Genomic DNA, 23,581 nt, shown 5'->3' with positions numbered 1-23,581 from the left:
TGCATTCTGCAGGGAGAGCCTTCCAGGCAGAGGGAATCAGAAAGGCAAACGTTCGGATATGAGAAAAACTCAGCGTGTTCAGGGACCAGTAAGGGCTCGGGGTCCTTCTGTGTCAGGCACACGTGACATCTCTGTATGATCGTCTGCCTACGACACCCTTCCTGGTTCGCTGCCACCCTGCCCTGCCTTCCCCTCTCCCCGGCTCCTCCTTTCTTTGCCACAAGATTTCCAGGCTTCCTTGAATTCACAGGTCAATACCCATTTTACATCTCTTGTAAAATCGTTACTTGACACTTTTTTTCAGTATGTGCCCCCTGTGTGCCCCCCCCCTTCCTGCGGGTTTTGTTTTCCTTGTTGAATTTTGTGACATATTATTCCTACATAAAAAATCTTCCAAAGTGAACATTTAAAACCTGTGCCCCCATCTCAGGATGTGGCAGCCCTGTTCTTCAGCTGTTCAGGCCAAAAACTTCAAGTCGTCCTGATTGCCTTTTTTCTCTCACCCTGAACACCTACTGTATCAGCAGATTGTTGTCTGCCCAGTCTTTAAAACATGGCCGAGTCCAACCGCCTTTGCCATCACCACTCCAACCCAAAGCACCACTGTCTCTGGCCTGGATTACTCTGACAGCCTACATACTAGTTTCTCTGCTCTTGTCCCCACCTCAAGTCTTTCTTCAACATAAACATAAATCAAACAGTAGCTTCTTCAAAAATAAACAAATAGGACATAATCAAACTTATAACCACAGCAAAGGAAACCATGAACAAGATGAAAAGACAACCTACAGACTGGGAGAAAATATTTGCAAACGATGCTGCCAACAACAGCTTAATTAATTTCCAAGCATACAAACAGCTTTATACGGCTCAATATCAAAAAAAACAACCCAATCAAAAAATGGGCAGAAGAACTAAACAGACATACAGATGGCAAACAAGCACGTGAAAAGATGCTCAGCACTGCTAATTATTAGAGAAACACGAATCAAAACTACAATGAGGTGTCACCTCACACCAGTCAGAATGGCCGTGATCAAAAAGTCTAAAAGTAACAAATGCTGGAGAGGGTGTGGAGAAAAGGGAACCCTCCTGCACTGTTGATGGGAATGTAAATTGGTGCAGCCACTATGGAGAACAGTATGGAGGTTTCCTAAAAAACTAAAAAGAGACTTACCATACGATGTAGCAATCCCACTCCTGGGCATATATCCAAATTAGACAAAAACTCTAATTTGAAAAGATACATGAACCCTAATGTTCACAGCAACACTATCTGTAATAGTCAAGACATGGAAGAAACGTTAAGTGTCCATCAACAGATGAATGGGTAAAGAAGACCTGGTATATACATACAACGAAATACTACTCAGCCATAAAAAAAGAATGAAACACTGCTATTTGTAGCAACATGGATGGACCTAGAGGTTATTGTACTAAGTGAAGTAAGTCAGAGAAAGACAAATATCATATGCTATCACTTACATGTGGAATCTAAAAAAAAATGATACAAATGAACTTATTTACAAAACAGACTCACAGACATAGAAAACAAACTTATGGTTACTAAAGGGGAAAGGGGGTGGATGGGTATACTAGAAGTTTGAGATGAACAGATACACAGTACTATATATAAAAGAGATAAACAAGGATCTACTGTATAGCACAGGAAACTATAGTCAGTATCTTGTAATAATCTATAATGGAAAAGAATCTGAAAAAGAATATATGTACAACTGAATCACTTTGCTGTACACCTGAAAGTAACACACCATTTTAAATCAAGCATACTTCAATTAAAAAAAAATAGTAGCTTCTTACTTCACTCATCGTAAAAACTAACATCCGTACACAGCCTAGAAGACTGTCCTTCCCTCACAACCCCCTACCTCTCTGACTTCATCTACCATTTTCCTCCCTGATCTTCCTGCTTCAGCCACACTGGCTTCCTTCCTTTTCCTCAAACACAGTAGCCATGCACCTGCCTCAGGGCCTCTGCACCAGCTCGCCCCTCAGCCTGTAACGCTCTTTCCACACGGCTTATCCCCTTCCCTCCTTCACGTCTTTTTTTTATGCTCCCTTTACCAGTGAGGGTTTCACTTATCATTCTAAATGGCACTGGCTTCCCCCATCCTTCCTCCTTGCTGCCACTCCTGACATTCCCTAGACCCCTCTGTGCTCTATTCTTCTCCCCAGCACTAATCTGACTTTCTGAATATTTACTTGGTTGTTTACTGTAACTCCACAAGGATGGGGACTTTATCTCCATTGTTTACTATTCTACCCTCAGCTCTCAGAACAGGCCTGACGCTTATCTGGCACTCAGTAAATATTTGTTAAATACATTAAATTAAATATATTCTGCTTGTGAGTCCTGGACCTGAGACCGAGGGCAGAGAGAGAGAGGGACCCTTTTCTGGGCACTTGCCTTTTGCCTGAGTTACAAACTTCAGCATGTCCACCAAAGCTTCACCGTCTCTCTGGAGTTCGTAGAATGCCCTGGCAGAATACTGCTCTACTTCTCCTGTTGGCTTCAGTTCCAGTTCAAATCTAAAGATGTTACGATGCGTGTGATGCATAATGTTAGAGCTTTCATGATGGTGACAACGTCCCCAAAACAAGTCAGCCTCAACTGCAACAAAAATCTGGTCCTTATTTAACATTGTCTCTTGTCCTTAACTAATGATGATCTTTACGATCCCTTTCAGTCCCTCTGAAAGCCCAAGGCAAGGGCAGATCCCAGGGTGCCTGGGGTTTTGGACAAGCAGGAGTTGGTTGGTTGTGTCAGCAAAGCTGAGAACGAGGATAAGACTTGTCCTGTAACTCTTATTTTATTTTATTTTATATTTTGGCTGCACTGTGCTGCATGTGGGATCTTAGTTCCCCGACCTGGGATCGAACCTGTGACCCCTGCAGTGGAAGCGTGGAGTCTTAACCACTGGACCACCAGGGAAGTCCCTTGTTGTTTATTTTTTGAGCAAAGACCTCCCTTAGGGGTCATGACGCCTCACCTTCCAGCACCGCCCCACTCCTACCCACCTATGAAGACGCCCACCCTAGACTCAAAGGTTAGGTAGGTACCCTTCAGGTGTGTTGGGCAAAGGACAACTGTTCTAAATAATCAAAGGACGGTGCAAATTCCTGAGGCTGGTGACGTGACATCTACAACACACAGCGTTTTTTCTTGGCCCTGCTCGGTTGCCATAAGGTAGGAGGTAAGCATGTGCTGGGTGGGGACACTGAGACATCTCTGACCTGCTGTCCCCAGTCAGCGGGTAGTAGGAAGAAGAGTCTGTGGAGCTGGCGTTGGAATAAGCAACCGTGGTGCAGTAGTTCAGGCCAATAAAGAAAGGCTTGCAAGTTGACCAGGACTGCCTGTTATCAACGAGAGGTGGGATCACTTCCGTTTTGGTGGTAGACACCAGATGCAATGTGTTACTGGTGAAGGAAGAAAAAATCTGAGTTATCTTCAAGTCACGGACCGAAATGAACATCACTGATTCTCGCAGCACAAACGCCCCCTTATCCTGCCCTCTGTCTCCCCTCTGTCCACACCCACCTCAGATTCTTTGATTTACTCAGAAACAAAGAAAAGTAAGAACATTAACAAGGCTAACAATCACGGTGACTCTTACGTTTCCTGAAACAACTTGCACTAAGATATTGCACTAAGTTCGTCACATTTGTTATCTGTAATTTCCACAACAGTGGGCATTAAGAGTCTCCTTTTACAGAGGAAAGAGGCTCAGAGGGGTCAGTAATCATCGCTGGGATCGGACCTCAGGGCTGCCCCTTCCTCCCTAAAGTGTGGATAAGAGGTGTCCTGCTTCTCTTTCCTCTGAAATCTCTCTCTACTAGCTTCTTTCCACCAGCATTAAACATGCTCAAGTTTCTTCTCCCACTGTGTGCGCACACACACACACACACACCTCTTTCCTTCCCTTCTAGCCCCCTCTTGTCTCCCTCACAGTCAAGAAATTTGTCTGCCTTTGCAGTCTCCACTTTCTTTCAACACCCATCTCACTGGACAGGGATCTGACTTTCACCCCCATGGTGCTTCTGGAATTGCTTTCATCAGCAGCTCCAGTCAGCTCCAAAGGACATTTTGAGGCTTTGCCTTCCTTGATCTCTTGGAAGCATTCAGTAGAGTTGCTCACTTATGGCCAGATTAAGACTTTTGAACCCGAACCCCCTGAAAAGATTATGGTATCCTCCTCCCAAGTACGTACTTAAAAAATTAGTAAGTGCCAGAAAGTTCAACAATGTCCTGATTTCATCCAAGGACGAAAGGATCTTTGATATATCGTGTTCTTTTCTCAGTATTGTTTCCTCATCTTGGGGTGCCCTAAGACCAACGTTTGCTGGTGGGCTGGGACCCTACGTGCCAGCGTTGGCCTGTCTATGGGGTGATCCACCCCGTGGCCACTCCTGGGCTTCTGGGCCCCTTTCCGGCTTTGGTCACCCCTTCTCACTCGTTGCTGCTTATTCCTCTCCCCTTCTGGTGTGTCTGTTCTGCCTGTTTCTGCCCTAGTCCCTCATGCCTTACTCTATACTAACCACTGTTGGACTTCAACCGCCGCTATGTGCCAGTGATGCCCAGATCTGTATTCAGAGCTCAGACCTTTTCACTGAGCTCAGACCCACGGGTCCGCTGACGCCTGGGTGTTCTCGTCGGCTGGCTCACAGGACTTCCAGTGCAGCGTGTTGAAAATAGACTTCGTCATTGTCCCCCACGCCAGCTGCTCTTCCTCTTTAGTCCTTATTTCAAAGAAGGGCACCCCTGACTCCTCCTGCCTCTTTCTCCGCCCCCCCACGACCACCATATTCAGTCAGTCAATCACCAAGTACTTGTGTTTCTACCTCCTAAGGATTTCTGGGGTTGGCTCACTCATCTGTCAACCTGGCCCTTGTCGGGTGTGGCCACTATCGTCTCCCTCCTGTATGTGATTGGAACAGGCTCCTGACTGGTCTCCCTGTTGCCAGTCATGCCTCCTTTCCACCCATTTCCCGCTCTGGAGTCAGAGTTTTCTAAAGCACCGACCTTATTTTACTTATGCTCCCACTTGAAACCCTTTTGCCTTCAGAAGAGCCCAATCTCCCTAAGACGGCTCACAGGCTGACCCTTGCCAGCCTCTCACTTCCTCTCTCACCATGCTCCCCATGTACTTGACCTCATGGAATTTCTTGTAGTTCCCAAACCGTATCATTTTTCCTTCAGGCCATTTCATGTGCTTTTCTCTCTGCCTGGGAACAGTCATTCCTTTCTCTTCTGTCTGCATAACTCCGACACAGCTTCCAGGGATCAGCTCAAGTGTGGCTTTCTTCAGAAGGTTTTCCCTAACTGCCACAGGCTCCGTGATATGTCATTTCATGGTCCTCTCCTGCTTCCTCTAACCGAGCCCTCACTCGATAGTCACTGCTGCCTCACTATATCTGAATGGACAAATTAATGTGTCCAAAATATGGAAACTAAGGTAAATCAACGTTTGAAGATTTCATTGAAAATGGAGCTCTCGATAGGAGGCAGCATCCCATAATCAGGAGAGTAGGACTTCCATGCTTCATGCACTGAACTAGCCACTGCAAATCAGTATGTCCTTTGGTGGTTTTCCTGGGAAAAATACCCATTTCCCAAAGATGACTTCTCTATAGCTAGTGCTTCTTCATTCTCAAAACAAACAACAAGAAAACACAACCTAACAGCAACTAATTAATCAGTAGGTCTTAAGTCTCATCTTAGTAAAATGTGAAAAGTCGAGGAAACTGTAATTACATACTGAGTCTAGGCCAGGTTAAAAATAGGTAATCCAGTACCTTCTCTCTCTCCAGCCACCACCGCCCCCAGATCCACTGGGGCCTGAATTATCTCAATCAGCTGTCTAGCCTGGCCAAACCCTGTAGTCATAATTCCTTCTTTCAGACTGGCTCATCAGATCTAACTGAAAGAATTACCTGCCACTGAACAGCCTGACTGGCCTCTTAGGAGAAGGAACGATGAACTCCAGCTGCCCAGCTTTCAGGGCTACTCTCGCCTCCAGGCCTGTCTCATGGAAGAAGTTGGTGTTCATCTGGACCCCACTCCTAGCAAAGTCCGGAATGATGATGCCCATACTTGTCACAAACTCCACAGACACAGACGGCTTTGTCACCAGTTCTGCCTGTATCTGTAAGTCACAAAACAACCTATTCAGCTTTGTTAAATAACCTCAGTCCCCTGCAGTCAGATCAGCCATCCTTCCCACCCCTGGGCAAATATCTCTGAATGGCTCACACCAGAGGAAACGTTACTGCGATTCGTTTGTAGGAGGAAAAGCCAAGTTCTCAGTCGTCCAGGGCCAGACTGATACCCAGGAATAGCAAGTGCCCAAGTTAACTTGAAGCATAACAAGACACAAGGACGACAGAAACAGCTGAGTTCTCATGCTACTGCCGTGCCCCAGCAGGACTAGCAAGGTGGGGCATCCTAGTGGAAGCCTGACGTTTGTCGTAACAGTTAACGAGGTGATTCCAATGGTGACGCACTTCATCTTGAACTGGAAACACATTTTTTAACTTGCACAAGACACCCACCCTGGAGGAAAAGAACAACCTACGGAAGGAAAAAGTGGACGGAGTCTTACACTGGCTACTTCCAGTTTCACTCCAGCCTTGATTCCAGGAGTGATGACTCCAGAGGAGGACACCTGCAGTTGTAATCCAAGTCCGGTGGGGAGTTCAAAGGCATTGTCCATGAAGATGTAGTGAAGAAACAAGTCACCCTTTGAACCTTTCCTTACGAGCTCTTTAATCTGTAGATCCGACAGGGGAGACGAAAAGTACGCCTCATCAAAGTGGGCTTTGTGAAATGCGACCTCCCCCCCCATTAGACAATGGTTATTCTTCTTTATCCAGAAAGGAAGGGACCAGCATATTTTAATTAGCTGAATAGTTTAATAAGATGAATGATGATTGATTTCAACAAATTGGGATACAGAAAATTGCCCTGTGTAAATACCACATTGTTTTCAACTGGTGATTTAGAAGGCATTTCAGAATATTTCTGGGCCTCTGAGATTTATGAACTTTAAATATCACTGCATAGCATGGCTTAATTCTGATTTTCTGGAGTCTAAATGTAAATGAGGGTTTAACTTGCAGCACAATATATTATGGTAAAACCGATTTTTAAAAACTGATGAGCTGGGACTTCCCTGGTGGTCCAGTGGCTAAGACTCCGTGCTCCCAATGCAGGGGGCCTGGGTTCGATCCCTGGTCAGGGAACTAGATCCACATGCTGCAACTAAAAGATCCTGCACACCACAATGACGATCCCGCAGGCCGCAACTAAGACCCAGCACAGCCAAATAAATAAATAAATATTTTAAAAAATAATAAAAAAACCAAAACTGATGAGCTATTTAGATGATGTACATACAAGTATGTATTGTTCTTTGTTCTTTATAACACACCTGCAAAATAACTTGAGATCTCTTTTATTAAAGCCACATTATTATTCATTATATCCTAGGGAGTATACTTGGATATTTTCTCCCTTTTTAATAAATTAATAATTATAAAACACTATAGGGACTTCCCTGGTGGTCCAGTGGTAGAGAATCTACCTTACAATGCAGGGGACGTGGGTTCAATCCCTGGTCAGGGAACTAAGACCCCATATGCTGCGGGGCAACTAAGCCCGCGCACCACAACTACTGAGCTCACGTACCTCAACTAGAGAGCCTGCGTGCCGCAAACTACAGAGCCCATGCGCTCTGGGACCCACACGCCACAACTACAGAGCCCATGTGCTCTGGAGCCTACACGCCACAACTAGAGAGAAGCCCATGTGCCACAATGAAGAGAGAAGCCCACGCGCAGCAACGAAGAGCCCGCGTGCCACAACTAAGACCTGACGCAGCCAAAAAAAAAAAAAAACTTAAAAAAAAAAAACCCTATAGTTCATATTTAGATAGTGGATTACAGTTTTCTACATATGTTGTTTCATAATCACTGCATCGTTTCAATATTAAAAGGAACCTGTAGCATAGGTAGAGGGAGACACACTTAACATTGTTTTCCAGATGAACAAATGAACGCTGTTAAAAGATACATCTAACATGATGAATAGCTTAATTTCCAAATGTTATCAATCCTTAGGATCCAAGAATCATCTTCACTGAAATTCAAGACAAACCTGCCTCTCTGAAGGATGTACAAGCACTTTCTCTGGTTTGTGTGGCTGGGGTCTTAAGGGAGCCTGGGAGACCTAAAAGGAGCCCAGGCTAATCCCGTCACCCACTCACCATCTGAGGAACCCCCTGCAGGGTACGGGCACCGCTGAGCAGCAGCCTCCCCAGGAGCTGGAGGTCCTGGAGCTTGACAAAGCCAAGCTCTTCGCCCAAGATGTGGAGGTAGGCTCTGGCTTCTGGGAAGTCTTCGGATTTCAAATCTTTGATCAGCTTCTCAGCGTTGAGCATAATTCCGTTGACCATGTCCTGGGATTTTAACAACAAAACGTCTAGTGAGGTGTGAGTGTTGTCAAACAAACACCCATAGATTTAGATGTGGGACCTACCTGCTGCAGCCGGGATGGGCCTAAACACAAATGCTCAAGGCGGGGGCACAGGGCAGACACTGAAATCAGGCTCCCACCTTTTATCAGAAGGTAGATACTAGCTCCTCCAGACTGAGACGAAGACGCTCAGGGACAACGGCGCTTCCACTCTGCTCTTAACTTGAATGATGTAGCCATGGTAAGGGACGCCTTCCAGGATGCCAGGATCCCAACGGCTCCCCAAGATTAGAAGACCCTCTGTCTGCCAACCCCTCCCCTGCTTACTCCCTCTCTCCTTTGACGAGGCAAAAACACTAGGGGTTTCTTGGGAAAGCATAGCTGCTACATACATTGGCCAAAAGCTTGAAAAACACCTGGTCTAGGTAAGTTCTTATCTAGGTAAGTTCTTAGAGATTAGGATTCCATAGACTGATGCTTGGGCATTGAGGAAGAAAAGAGTGATTGACTGAAAGGCTCCAAACAGATCAAAGACCCTCAGCCTCAAGTGGAGGTAAGTAAATTAGGAGACAGAGGTGGGACCATTTGCGAGCATGGAGGAGTAAATTATGGCCCTGCTTCTCAAACTGAAATGTGCACACCAGTTCCTTGGGGGTCTCGTTAGAGTGCAGGTTCTGATTCAGCAGAGCCCAGTGGGGCCTGAGAACCTGCATTTCTAACAAGCTCTCATGTGATGCCAATGATGACCACACTTTGGGTAGCAAAAAGCTAAAGCATAAGAAGCTCCAGATCATACAATCTATTTTCTACTCCTTAAGTGGAGGCTCATGCTAGCTTCTCATAAGCTAGTGCAGTGGTGTGGGTGAGAGCCAAAGAAGGTAGTTAGTAATAATGAAAACATGAAAATAAAGAGTATAATACTATCTGCTTCCTGAGTAATCAATTTAAGAGTCAGGCACTTGGCTTCGCTTTTTACATACTTCAGTTCATTTAGTCTTTAAATATCCTCGTGAAGGGTACGGATTATTATTAGCAATCTGGGGATGTGGAAACAGACATAACATCAGGCAACTTGTCCAGGTATGCAGAGCTTGAAGAGAGTGAGGTTAGATTTCAAACCCATGCCCCAGAGTTCATACTATTATGAACTCTATGTTAGAGAGCCTCTAATGTTAGAGAGCCTCTAATTATGTTAGGCCTCTAATGAGTCTGGATGTGGGTAGACTGAATCTCCAGGAGGCCCACACCCACAGAGGATACTGGCTCTTATCCTCACTGGACTGGTTAATAATAGCCATAGTTGTCACTTCAGTTAGATAGTACCTTGGTGACTTCCAGGCTTAGACAAGAACGTTTTCGCATTGAAACCCAAAGCTTTCATTGAGAGGATACTTAACAGAAACATACCTGCTCACGTTTATCCTCTTTGTTGTAGCCAAAGTGATCCACCAAGACCTTGGAGACATGATCAGGAACTTGACCATCAACCCAGTACAAAGCCTTGTTGACACTGTCTGGGAAAAACCCTTGCTTGCCAAAAAGAGCTTCCAGTGTTGGCTCAAAGCCTTTTCCTTGCAGACCAATCTGAGAAAGAAAATCAGGCAAGAAAATGCCATCATGTTTCTCTGTTGTCTGTCAGCCTTCCATTCCCCTCTTTATGCCCAATTCATTAAACAAGTATTCGGTGACAACTCCAGGGCAGGAGCTGAGCTTAGCACTCCACGTGAGTTGTCTTATTTAAATCTCAGCAGAATCTTGACAGGCAGAACTTATCGCTTGCCTGTTTTCTGGAAGAGGCAGCTAAGGTTCAGAGAGCATAAATAGTTACACCAAAGATTCAGAGTTGGGAGTGGACTTGGGGTTTGAACCAGAGCCGTCTGACTGTGCAGCCCATGCACTTCCTTGGATTTGGGGTCTAAGGGCTTCTCTGAGACATCTGCATTTCCATTCATATAAGGAGTCATGCTTCAGATGGCCCCTAGTGGGGAGGCAGGAAGGCAAGGGAGGAGGGAAAGAAGTGATGGTACCACTGCCTGATGATTCCTGTTCCTCTGTAGCTGGCTCACGGCTCCCTTGATTTGACTTTATGATGTAGAACAGAATGGCCTAGAAAACATAAGGCTCTGCTTCAATCTCACACATACCTCAAAGAGGTCAGCTGGAGCAAATCCAAAGGCTGAGAGGGTCATTTTCAGCATGCTTTCTTTAGGAAGGTAATTACTTGTATCAAATATAAGATTCCCTTCGATTCTGCCCGAGACTGGGTCAAGTGATGGAAGAGAAATAGATTTGGAAAGGTGATAGTTCCGGGAAAACTTTCTGAAGTCCATGACAGTCGGAAGTTGAGATGTTTTCAGAGCTTCTTCCACTAACTTTTTCAACCTAGATGAAGAGGAGGATATTGTGAGCCGACACACATCACGTTACTCTTCCACCCCCAAGTAAATATGGATTTCCAATCGCTACCAAGCTATTTGGGTTTCATTTGCCCCAAGAGCTTGGCTCAGATCTGCCACCCTTTCACCCAGATGTTTGTTCCAGAAGAAAGAACAATGTATGAAGGGCAGGCAGTGGCTAAATCAGAATTGAGGTTTGGAATTTCAGGCCCCTGTGGCAGATGGGGACGACTTCACTCACTCCTGGACATACAGCTCTTCTGAGTTTAAGATGTTGGCGATGTGGGAAGCCACAAAGTTCTTCACTTGCTCATTCTTTTCCCGTGTGAGGAGTTGGGTGATTTTGTTAATATCTGACTGGGAAGGGCCGCCCATCAGCATGAGATAGGCAGCCAGTCGCTTATCCCCCGGAGAGGTGTCATCGAGGAAAGTCTGAAGTAGGACTTCCCGGACCTGTAGCCAAAAGAGGAGACTGTTATCACTGTCAGAACACAGAACATGCCTGGCAAACGTGCCTGGTCTTATTATGCGCAAGTTGAATTTCTCTCTAAGAATCCTTCAAACGCTGGTACTGAACCTTCTTGCCTGTGTTCCCCCCAGAGCAACCAGCTGAAGGAAGTGTTCTCAGAAGACACCTATCAGATGCATGTTGAATTCAACTGCATTAAAATACACAAGTTATGGCCAAGTTACAACTTGTCGGAGATCTGCCACTAACTGAAGATAAAGTTGTTTTAACATAGATTATCTCAATATGAGGATAAAGGCGGGAAGGGACAGTGAGAATTTGGTACTAATAAGTCAGGTTGTCTGCAAAGCTCTGGAGCCACTGCCACTTTCTGGGGCCAGTTTGACTATCCTAGTCTAGGGAAACTGGGGAAAAATCAGACATGTTTTCCCAAGATGGGAACGATGGTCAATCTGGTGGGAGGACAGCATATAGTGAACAGCTCACACTCCGCCTGCTGGAGTAGCAACAAGCTCAAATATTTCTCTCACGTCCACCTTACTGCTAGGCAGTCACCAGGTGTGTTGAAAGTTGCAATTAAAAAGCAGTAGAATAAAGTCACTAGAATGATGAGATTTAGAATCTCATTCCAAATCCTTGTTAGTCTGAATAAACTTTTCACTTTCAGTCCTCTTCTGTGGACTTTACCTCGTCTCTAAGCTCCATTTTCCGCAGGGCCTGGATGGCAGCCTTCTGAATCAGCAGTGATGGCTGTCTACTTTTGATACATTTCAGGACTGAAGATTGGAGTTTTGGGGTTAGTTGCTCCATGGTTCTACCAATATTTCCAATGACCTGCATTGAAAAGAAACAAGAGGGAATCAGGGCACAGAAGAAGTGAGGGGTGTACAGGAAAACTGCATTTCATACAAAAAACTGAAAATACCCTCAGAATCAAGTAGATGTGATCTTCGTTCCCAGTGCAGTCATTGCGAATCTGTTCCGACAGGTAATCAGCAATTTCCAGCAGGTCCTGTGTCCCCGTAGGGTTTGTCTTATGATAGCTACAGAATAAGAGGTAGGATTCAGCGAGCATAGCCAGATTTATCTTAAAATATACACTTATATTTGCTGATTTCTTATTTCAAATCATTACTCTCAAAATGAGCAGTAGAAAAACAAAAGAGTAAGCATCATAATTTGAAAGTGGAGGGAGGGTACAAACTTAATACAGAGAAGCGGGGTCTTCCTTAGCTCCTACGAGGAGAACCAGTGTAGAACTCACTTGTTGATCACGTGACTCAGAGCATAAAATGTGGCCCGGCTCTGCTGCTCCTTTGCCATGTTAAAGATTGTTTGCAGCCTCTCGGCAGAGGGCTTTGGGATCAAGGCCACCAGGTAGGTCACAACATCTATCAGAAGGGGGTTGGCTTTCTCACTTTTCAGCCACTGGAGGATGTGAGTGTAACACTGGGGCTGTCCGCATTGAATCAAGGCTTGTAAAGTGATGGGGCTGAGAAGAAAAGGGCAGAGAGAGTTATAAACATCACCTTCTAGGCAGCTAAAATATCCTTGGCCCGTGGTGTTCCCTCTGTCAGGAATGCCCTTATTCCCCTTATTCACAATCCAAATCCAACCATCTTCCAAAATCTAACTCAGATCCCTAGAACCAGAAAGGCTTCCCTATAAGCATTATCCACCAGAGAAGCACCACGGAGCAAAGCCTGAAGAAGGACCCCCTGGATTCAACATCCAGAAAGGTCTGTCATCCTTTGGTCAGAACACAGAACATGCCAGGCAAACACTCATCCAGCCTTCAGTCCCTTCTCTGGTCTTCATGGCACTAACAGTGAGTGCATTGGAGTAAAGAGAAGGCACGGTATTATTTTGTTTGCCTGAGTTCTCTCTCCTCTAGCCTATAGGCTTCCAGAGAGCACAGACTTCTTTTTCTCTCAAACACTCCAGGGTACCCATTACAGAACTAGGAATTAGAAGATACACATCAAAATGTGGGAAATATTTTCCTCCTGTCTTAATACACAAATACGTATCTACCTTGGATGCAATGTGTGTATGTGTGTTTTGCCCATGGAACTCTAGACACCTTAGCCGATACTTCTCTATCCAGTAAACGTTAACTGACTGACTAATTGATTAACTGGGTTGAAATTTCAGTGGTCCCTGAGATTCTCTGTTTGGCCGAGGTCTCAGCCAGCTACCACAGGTGTATAATCTATGAAAGATTGAGCTGCGACCATTCAAGAAATACCTGGACACCTCGATCAGCTTTGGCAAGAGGGATGTGACTGCCTCATTGCTGAGGGCTCGCAGCTCAGTCACCAGTTTATGGAAGAGGTTAGCTCTCTGGGCGTTCTGCTCAGAGACATCCAGTTTCTGCAGCTCCTGGAGGGTCTTCACGATGGCCTCGGCCTGCTTTGGAGGTGATGTGGACTTGGTGCTCTCAAAGGCAAGACCCACCGCCTCGGCACCTGGAAGGAGGAATGTGTCAGAGGGATTCTTGCTTACCTCTGCTGCTCACCCTCATCTTTGTACTGGAAACTGGAGATCAAGGAGGGGTCAGCAGAGGGGAAAAGAAAAGAAAACTATCCAGTACTCTACTTGATACCCATTACGTATCTATCTGGCTCTGTGCTAGGGGTCTGACTTCAGTGTTTTCATTGACTCATCACACTGTCCCTGAGGGTATTAGTATTTCTCAATTTAAAGATAAGGGGGGACTTCCCTGGTGGCGCAGTGGTTAAGAATCCACCCGCCAGTGCAGGGGGCAGGGGTTCGAGCCCTGGTCCGGGAAGATCCCACGTGCCGCGGAGCAACTAAGCCCGTGCGCCACAACTACTGAAGCCCGCGCGCCTAGAGCCCGCGAGCCACAACTACTGAGCCTGCGTGCTGCAACCACTGAAGCCCGTGCGCCTACAGCCCGAGCTCCACAACAAGAGAAGCAGCCACCTCAGTAGAAGCCCGTGCACCGCAACAAAGACCCAATGCAGCCAAAAATAAATAAGTAGAATAAATAAACTTATAAAAAATAAAAAAATAAAGATAAGGGAACTAAGACCCAGAAGCGAGCCACTCACCTTGCCCAAGACCTTTCTGGGTGTGAGAGGCAGAGCTGGAACTGAATCCAGGCTTTTGTGACTCTGGTATTGGATAACCCTTCTGCCTAAAAGACCTGGTGAGGAGGCGCTGCTGCTGATGTGGCAACAGTTGAAGCTGACTCACTGCTGCTCGCCCACCCTTTCTTCCAGGGGGATCTAATGGCAGTTTGTGGGGGAGGGGAAGACGCTTTTGTGTCCCCTTCATCACCCTGCTCTCACCTGTGCCAGGGAGGCAGGTGAATCAGCACGGAAATACGGTGCAGTGGAAGGAGTCCACTTAGGTTAGAGTAGACCTGGAGGCCTATTTTTCACCACCTCTAATAGTCTGTGACTGTGAACACATCACTAAGCCTCTCTCTGGGTCCCTCTCCCCTTTGATGGGTATAAAAGCACACGTTACTACCACCTGACATCACAGGTTGCTGAGAACAACGAGGTAAGACATACGACAGCTTCACGTACAAGACATGCAGGGCTGGGGTTGGACTAGAGGTCTCTATAGTTCCTGTCAGCTCTAAAGACTGATCCCTGACCCTGAGGGTCTCTCTCACTTGCCCCACCCTGTCCAGGCCCCAGGCCTTATCATGGGGTGTATGAGATTGTCAGATCTACCAAAGGTTGACTTAGGAAACCAGTTTCCTACTTACAAAAACCCAGGTAGCTTTGGGGAACTCCCTTTCCTTTATCCCATTGCCACCTGACATTCTGAGGCGAATATGCTTTCTCAGTAGAACGGCCCACAGCCAGAACACTGGAGCCCATGACCTCATCACCAGCAGACATTTCATCGGGCCCAGCAAGGAGCTAAGCCATGGCTGGTACATCGTGGGCAGATTTCCCAGCCCTGGCAATCAGGTGCACATAAAGTCTTACCTTCATCAAAGAAGCGGCCGTTGATCTTAGGTGTGTCTTCAAGCTTCAAAGTCTGTGTAACCTGTGCCGTCATCCCATACTTATTCCTGGTAACAAAGGAGGCACGTCATGTCGTCAATGGCCGGCTCCCCAGACCATTCTGTTCTTTTCACGTTGAATGTTTCCCCCACCTCTGCTTCTACCCAAATTCTGCTCACCTTTCAACCCATAGTTATAGCCAACTGTCCTTCACAGGTGTAGAGAACAAACAGATAGATACCAAGGGGGGAAGGGGGGTGGGATGAACTGGGGCATTGGGATTGACATATATATACTACTATGTATAAAATAGATAACTAATGAGAACCTACTGTATAGCACAGGGAACTCTACTCAGTGCCCTGTGGTGACCTAAATGGAAAGGAAATCCAAAAAAGAGGGGATATATGTATATGCATAGCTGATTCACTTTGCTGTATGACAGAAACTAACACAACATTGTAAAGCAACTATACTCCAGTTAAAAAAAAAAAAGCCAACTGTCCTTGATCCCCCTGGTGAACAGTACCACCTCCTTCTGGTCATGTTGGCTGTCCTTCCACCAGAAGGACACATGTACCTTACACCCTCCACCATTCTGGAGCGCCCAGAGGGAATGGACTAACATTGTGCTTTGAAATCCCTTTGCGCCTCCCACAGCACAGTGCCAAGCCTATAGCAGTTACTCAATATACATTAGTTGACTGACCAGTTTTCAGGATGGATTTGGGTACACAAGTCTCTATGCCAATTACCAAATCTTCTGCAAAGCCTTTATAACCAGGGCAGGCTGTAATGATCCCCAGTTTTTCCTGACCTGTAGCCCTTAAAGTCTGGGTCTCAGCTATCTTTTGTTGGTTCCAAATTATTCTGCATGCCTAAGACTTTCCTACCAAATTGCCTGTTAGCTTGAGACAGGAGGACAGGGATGGGCTCTGCTTTGTACCTCTTCACAACCCCCTCCCAGGCACAGCCTAGCTTGCAAGAGGGCACCTGAGAAGCATTCAGCTCCTACTGGCTCCATAAGTAATGAATCAAGGCTGCAGAGGGTGACCTACTTATAGGAGAAAGGCAGGAACAGGTGTTGCTCCTTGCAGATGGCTTCTGACACGTGCTTCCTCTTAGGGTCCAGGGTGTAGTGGCAGGACTGGCTGCTGCCAATCAGCGTTGACAAGGGGCGGGTCTGTGAATGAGATCAGGGGAGAAGCATCTTCATCAGTCCCTGGGGCTTGAACCTGAGTCTCCTGCCATAGGTATTTACCTTCAGGGAAGAAGGTGGGGGAATAGGGGTTCTGTACCACTAGATAAATTCAGTTAGAGAAGAGAGCTTGGTACTTGACATTTTGACAAGGGGATGCAACAACTTGGCAGATCCAAGGCTGAGTCGAGCTACAGACTCTTCTTATTCTACCCCAGTGGACCTATGATCCTGCACGAAGTACATATGACCTGGTATCCTACACACGCCTGTCCATCCCACCAAACACAAACACTTCACAGCTGCTACTGCTCCTTATGTTTTCTTTGCCTAGAAGTTTTTCTTTGAGATCCCTTATAGCACTAACATTCCATCATTTTAATAATAAAGAGGCTGCTGCCAGTGTGAATAGCAATGCTGGTGTGAAACTCACCAAGCCTTTGATCAAAGCAAGGGGGCTAACTGCCGTGCTAATGGGCTGGAAGTGATCACAATTCTCCAGGTTCCTTTCAATGGATATTTCTGTTGCCACATTTCCCTTCCTTGTTTTAACGGTAACGTCACTGGAGCAGTTTCCATACACGGTGTCCTATGGGAGCAAAAGATACAATTGGTGTATTCAACACGGGGAAACATCTTTAGGTTCTTGGGGTGGGGCTGGGAAAGGAGCCAGGGAGAAAAGGCGGATGCAAAGTGGCTTTGGGAGAAAGCTTCATCCTCTTTGACAGAGCGTGGGCATTGCTGGTTCCAAGGGCGGCCAGAGCTGGAGTGAGAAAACCACTTACAGGTGATCCTGGTTCTGAGGCATCCCTGCCTGCCCTCCTAGGACCTAGCCAGTGCTGGTTTTATATTCTGTGCTCGCAGAGCATTTTCTCTGCTGTTCATTTATGGCTCGTATTCCAATCTGCCTTGTGTTATATGTGTCTTGGTTCTCATCCCAGGTCCTGAGAACTCCCTGAGGAGAGGCCCCTGCAGGATGCAGCCGTGAGTTCTCTGCGAGTAGCACAGGATGGAACTCAGAACATAGTAAGGGCTCAAAAGTGTTAGCGGGACTGAAGTAAATTGAATTCTCTCTCCGATCAAAACCTGAAATTCTTAAAAGAGGCTGGCAAGTAGATTCAATTATTTTCTGTGTTTAAAACACACAGAGGCTATACCTTGTGGAAACAGAACAAAATCAAACAAAGGAGTAGGGTGGTTGGGACTCCCCAGAAACTGCTATAAAATTAGACCCAACCTGCTCAGGCTGCGTGGGCTGAGCCCTCAGTGAGCCCAGAGGCTGGGGCAAGCCCTGGGCACTGTGCTTCACACCAATATCGGGCCTCCCATGTAACTAGCCATGCAGCTGAGTCAATGATCCACCTGATGTATAAGTGGGACCCGGCTCCAATATGTGAAGATGCGTTCAAAGGGCCACTGTTATCAGCTTTCTAAATTCTCACCAGAAACAACACTTGTTTAGCCTCTTCTGTATCCGGGGGAAGCAGGAGGGCAGAGATGATGCCCCTCTTGATGTTCAGGATGTGTTTAGGCTCTTCTTTCTCTGGGTAAAGTAAAACTTGCTTCCCTTCAGGAACAGCCAGCCTGAGATCGTACCTGTGCCAGAGAGAGTGTGGTCACTCAGTGTCCTTTCTCCACCATGAACCTGATGGGCATAAGCTGGGTGGCTTTGTAGCCTCCTTTTTACTTATTTTCTTTTTACATTTTTTCTTCATACATATCAACATATATATATTTTTTCAAGAGCATACAAATATGTATATGCTTTTGGTATTCTTTCATTTCTTTTCCTTCTTTGATTGGCTCACTCATCCTCTCTCTTTTCTACCCACATCGGGTCTCTGCGGTCACACTCCCCCACAGAACAACCTACTGGGCATCCCCCATTTGTATCTCCACACTCAGACAATCCCGTATAGAAGCGTGGGAGTGAAAACACCTGCATAGAAAGAGTTTGTCGTTCCTTGTTTTATCCAAATGGGATGCTATTATGCATGCTTGTCTTTATCTTGCTTTTCTCATTTAATTATACTCCATGAAAATCCTTCTGAGTCATTTGGTAGCGCTCTAACAGATTCTTTTTAAAAAGCTGTACAACGTTCCATTCTGTGGTTATATATACTTTATTCATAGTCCCCTGTTTGATGGCATTCACTTTCTCTTCCTAGATTTTTTAGTTTTTTTTTTCCACACGAACAACACTGAAATAAACATTTTTATGCATCTATTGTCACACATTACTACTTTTCTTTTCATGGGCTAGAGTCCCAGCATTTGAAATTGCTGTGTCAAATGCTACAAGTATTTTTAATTATAGTAGATATTGACTAACGGCACTCATTCTCACCAACAGTGCACTAGGGTACACTTTTCCTCATAGGCTTGTTAGCAACAAGTGCTATAGCTGTTGTCAATTTCTGTAGTCTTAATGGGTATAAGGTGATAAGTATCTCATTGTTACATTAATTGCATTTCCCGACCACTGGCGATTGGAGCTTCTTTCCATACATTTGTTGGACATTCATTCACTCTTTTATATGATCTCAGGCCATGTCTAAAGCCTGGGTCAACTCTGATCTAAGGGACCTTTCTCTGGGGACTTCCTTAGGGGGTTTCACATGGCCTGGCAGCACCTGCTCTAGTTAAGTCAGAGTAAAGAAAAGAAGACCAGGCATGTTTCCCACAGCTGTCCATCCTCTCAGAAAATTGCAGACACTGATGCAGGCTCACAGGAAAGCCTTGAGGTGGCCAAAAGCAGGAGTCCTTTTTTGCAGGAGGGTAAGGACCACAAAGGAACTGTGACTCCCTTCTGTCGCTGCACCCCACTCCCTCAGATACATCTAAGTCTTGGATAAAATAAGATGTATTGGTAAGAGACAGAAGCATCAAGGCCCACTCTGGCTTCCGAGTCTGATGTTTAACAAACTGAAAGAAGGGCACGGAGGGGGGGGAGTTTCCGATGTTACCAAATCAACAAATCCATGACTGTCTGTATTTGCACACACTCAGGACACTACAAACTGTGATCTGGAGATGAGGCAGGGATGATCAAAAAATCTAACAGGGCTTCCCTGGTGGCGCAGTGGTTGAGAGTCCGCCTGCCGATGCAGGGGACATGGGTTCGTGCCCCGGTGCGCGAAGATCCCACATGCCGCGGAGCGGCTGGGCCCGTGAACCATGGCTGCTGAGCCTGCGCGTCTGGAGCCTGTGCTCCGCAACGGGAGAGGCTACAACCGCGTACCGCAAAAAAAAAAAAAATCTAACAACCAATACAACGTGAACACTGATCAGTCAGAAGTGATGCCAGTCATAAACAAGAGGAATGGCCTGGTCCGTGTGCACTGGCAAAATGCCAGCCCTGGAGGGAGATCAGCTCAGGCCTCAGCTCTCCCTGGACCCCTTGAAGCTGGTGTCCTCTGCTGAGCAGGCCCTGCACTGCCATGTTTGGCCACAGCAAGTCCTGCCGGGACCCTGTCTGAAGACTACGAGGCGTAGTCTTGTTTCATTCTTTAACCGTGAGTTCACTTGTTTAAACAAACCATCTCAGCTTTACTGTCTCAAGGAGTTTTAAAACGTGAGATCTTTTAGAACCACATTTAAATGATAATTAGGGGAACTTCAGTAGGGGAGGGTAAATACTGCTTCTCTCTTTTGATTGTTGTGAAAACTCAGCAATTCCCTGATCCATGGTGAACAGAGAATACCAATACTTACACTCACATACGTGCCCAACATAAACACACACACTCATGCCTCAGTGGACACACACCCACACGCTCATGTGCGACACGTGCAGCGGTACTCAGAGCTCAGAAGTGTGAATGCACAGGCCCACGTCTTACTTGGACATGGCGGCAGTAAACTCCTCAGAGTTCTTGGCCTTCTTCAGCAAGGCCTTGCCCTCAGGGTTGAAGCCATACACCTCTTTCAGGGTGCAGAGGCTTGTCTTCAGGATGAAGTTGCAGAGTTGGGGGACCTCCATCTCAACCTGACAACAGAGGGGAACAGCACATTAAGACTCTCCACCAAGAACACCAGATCCCCCCTCAGCCCAGGGCTTTCTGGCCTTTTCCATGTCCTAGGGTACCATGCTTCTGAAGTTTTCCCCTATGCATGCAAAGGATGATATCTTTATTGGTTCTAAATGTACGCGCTTTAAAGATGTACAACTGGCTAGAAGAAAGGCAGCCTAGGAGTGAGGGTTTGGAAGAAAACCAGGAGGCAGGAGGAGGGCTATCATTGCTTTCAACAGCGAATGTTTCCTTAACATAAATAGAAAAACCAAAAATCCAAGACCACTGTACCTATCAGGGCCTATTCAGAGCTTTGCATGCAGCTGTAGTTTAAACAGATCCCTAGTTGTTATCCAGCACTGTTTAAAGAACTTTCTGCAGTGCTGGAAATGTTCTATATTCTCACTATCCAACATGGGGGCTGCTAGGCATAGGTGCCTATTGGGCATGTGAAATGTGGCTAGTGTGACTAAGAATCTGAATTTTTACTTTCATTCAATTTAAATAGCCACACGTGGCTAATGGCTACCTTATCTGACAGCCAGACGCTGGGACCCTAGAAAGAAGAGGGTGGCCCAGCCTGACTTCTCTTTCCCACACGAACCCCAATAGTGGCCCTTAGATCTGTTCCACAGGAACATGGATAGGAGTACAGTCATTCTCAACAATAAGTAGTAGCAGATACTATTTGACTTAGATGATAAAAATCGCTCTCCAGAATGCTTTCCTGGGATGCTCACCTCCCTTGGCTCACCCGCTGGACATCTCTCAACATATTAAATCTTCTGGTCTGCAATCCTGATATTCTAGATCACATATTCTAATTACATCTTGGAAGCTAATGGGAAAATACACCTGGTGGGTAAATTTTTTTTTTCTGTGGCAGAAAACTTCTCAGCAAAGTGGCTGACTTTCAAACTGAGGGCCAGTCCAGCACTTGGAGATTACGACAGTCCTGGCACAAGCTGGTTTGCTCAGCCCCGGGCTCCAGGGCCCTCCATCTCCCCTCATACCTTGCAGTTGATCTTGGTGGAACTTCTTGAATCAGCAGTCCCGGGGACTCCACTGGAACTCTCAGCCTCATAGTTGTACACATATTTCCTGAGGTGCTTGAATCGCGTTGCATCTTCTGCAATGAGGAGAAGTCAGTCAGCTACACAGCAGGAATAACTCGCCCGAGGACAGTCAGTCCTGGGCAGGGAGGGGTAGTGGCAAAGATAATAAAAAATGGTAATTAAACTCAAATTATTTTTTATTAATTTTCCTTTATAGATTTAGCTTCTGCATTATGATTTTGCTGAGGCTAATATTTAAATTAGCTGGTAATCCTTGAATATATAATCTGAGACACAAGGCAGGGAGTGTCAAGTAATGAGGCTCAGAAAGTCTATAGGAAAGACTTCCTGGAAAATTAAGAGTTGATAGCATAGAAGCAAATCTCTCTCATTGCCTTTTCAGCTTGAAAATACCATAATTCTGTGGCTCTTTTTTGATTCTACCAAACATCTGAGGCTAAGTTCACTAAGCGTTAAGAGTATCCGGCTGATTTAAGAAACCCCCAAGAAGGAATTTCCGGAGGTTTCCACAGGGCGTGAGAGGCATTTTCTGAACAATTTGAGAAAAAGAACATTTGGGTTCTGAGCCCAGATGCAGTGATGCCAGACGCCCACGAGATGGCAGTGCTGCTCCATCAGAGGGCAGCCTCCGGCTCTTGGGAGAACACAGGGTACCACTGCAAGGCCAGCTCCTTTGACCCCTAGGGGTCAGGTAAATACAAAGGGGTGGGCATCTGGATTTCTGCACAAAGGTTAAAGTCAGCATTTCCTCACCTTCCTGCGCTTCAAATTAATGATTAGCCCCTGACAAACAGGACAGATGTCTCTTTAAATTGTCTATGGACCAACAGTTGGCGGTCCCTTCCCCACCCTACTCCCAGGCTGAACTTTTAGGACCGATGGGAAGGGTGGGTAGAAGAGAGCGGAGACCCCTTGGAGGGGGTCAGAGGCTCAAGGAACTGGCTTCTTGGGCTCAGAGCAGGGTACGCCAATCACAGCATCACAGCACTTAAGTGGCCTGAGGTGCAGGGGGATGGGTGGGGGATGGGTGGGGGATGGGTGGGGGATGGGTGGGTGGGGGATGGGTGGGTGGGCCCTTCCTTGCCCCTGCGGGAAATGCCTTACTTGGGCAGCTCGGGCTGACATTTTCCAGCACGGTGTCTCCTGTAAGAAAGGGAGAACGACAACTGTGGGTGTTCCCGTCCTTTCAGATGGGTCCTAGCGTCTGACGGGGACGACAACTGCAGAGGACTTTGAGTGTCTTGGAGGGAAGCAGGTTTTGAGGAACCCAATCCCCAGCCCCACCCATTACCTGAGTCTGGAGAAGCCACCCAGCTGGTCCTGTGCCCCTGCCCCCCGACCCTGTGGCCGTCCTCCCTCTGACCCAGGCCCAAGCTGCCCCAGCCCCCGCCCGTGCCCTGGCTTCCGCCCCCCACCCCCGGCCTGGCGCCCCAGCGGCCGGGGGGGCCTCACTCACGGGCCCGGGCGCTGGCGGCAAGCAGCAGCAGCAGCAGCAGCGGCAGCAGCGCAGGCCTCGGGGGGCCCATGGCCGACCTGACCGGCGGCTCCCTCCCGTCCGCTGGCTGGGCCTGGCCTCCGCGCTGCTCGCTGGCTCCTTAGGGACCGGCGCCCACTGGCAGCAGCTCCGCACCCGCACCCGCCTTGGGAATGCGGGGCCGGCGCCCGGGCCCTATTTATATGACGCCGCCCGCGCAGGGCTGCAGCTGAAAGAGCGCTGGGCAAATTGCAAAAGGTCCAAAGGGCAGCGTCCCGGGCCTGTTTGCTTTTCCGCCCCAGGCCCTGCTCTGAGCCCCGAGGAGGGGGCTCAGCCTGGACTCAGCCAGGGCCACTGGGGCCTTGCCTCTCGCCTCTCCTGTCCCCGGGGTCTCAGGGCCCCGGGCCAGTGGGCTCAGCACCCGAAGCGCCTGCCCTGAGCTAGGGGTGCCTCCGGGAGATGCAAGCACAGGAGCCAA

At 47.1% G+C, this 23,581-nt stretch overlaps 1 protein-coding gene across 1 annotated transcript in view; it reads right to left on the bottom strand.

The window, feature by feature from the left end:
• The window catches only part of APOB (apolipoprotein B), a 39,397-nt gene extending 16,209 nt beyond the window's left edge, over positions 1 to 23,188 (bottom strand). The window contains exons 1-20 of the mRNA XM_067703607.1: positions 23,086 to 23,188; positions 22,734 to 22,772; positions 21,567 to 21,682; positions 20,383 to 20,528; positions 17,983 to 18,136; positions 16,974 to 17,129; positions 16,401 to 16,525; positions 15,325 to 15,410; positions 13,605 to 13,824; positions 12,621 to 12,848; positions 12,282 to 12,399; positions 12,044 to 12,190; positions 11,129 to 11,340; positions 10,636 to 10,873; positions 9,899 to 10,075; positions 8,283 to 8,474; positions 6,621 to 6,788; positions 5,953 to 6,164; positions 3,256 to 3,438; positions 2,429 to 2,550 (exon numbers count right to left, since the gene is read on the bottom strand). Of these exons, the coding sequence (XP_067559708.1) occupies positions 2,429 to 2,550; positions 3,256 to 3,438; positions 5,953 to 6,164; positions 6,621 to 6,788; positions 8,283 to 8,474; positions 9,899 to 10,075; positions 10,636 to 10,873; positions 11,129 to 11,340; positions 12,044 to 12,190; positions 12,282 to 12,399; positions 12,621 to 12,848; positions 13,605 to 13,824; positions 15,325 to 15,410; positions 16,401 to 16,525; positions 16,974 to 17,129; positions 17,983 to 18,136; positions 20,383 to 20,528; positions 21,567 to 21,682; positions 22,734 to 22,772; positions 23,086 to 23,155 (3,109 nt within the window). The 5' untranslated portion in view covers positions 23,156 to 23,188. The remainder of the gene's footprint in view (positions 1 to 2,428; positions 2,551 to 3,255; positions 3,439 to 5,952; positions 6,165 to 6,620; positions 6,789 to 8,282; positions 8,475 to 9,898; positions 10,076 to 10,635; positions 10,874 to 11,128; positions 11,341 to 12,043; positions 12,191 to 12,281; positions 12,400 to 12,620; positions 12,849 to 13,604; positions 13,825 to 15,324; positions 15,411 to 16,400; positions 16,526 to 16,973; positions 17,130 to 17,982; positions 18,137 to 20,382; positions 20,529 to 21,566; positions 21,683 to 22,733; positions 22,773 to 23,085) is intronic.
• Between the last annotated feature and the right edge of the window lie 393 nt (positions 23,189 to 23,581).

Source organism: Pseudorca crassidens, chromosome 14 (assembly GCF_039906515.1).
Source record: "Pseudorca crassidens isolate mPseCra1 chromosome 14, mPseCra1.hap1, whole genome shotgun sequence".
Lineage (NCBI taxonomy): Eukaryota > Metazoa > Chordata > Mammalia > Artiodactyla > Delphinidae > Pseudorca > Pseudorca crassidens.
This window is presented reverse-complemented; position numbering and strand designations above follow the sequence as displayed.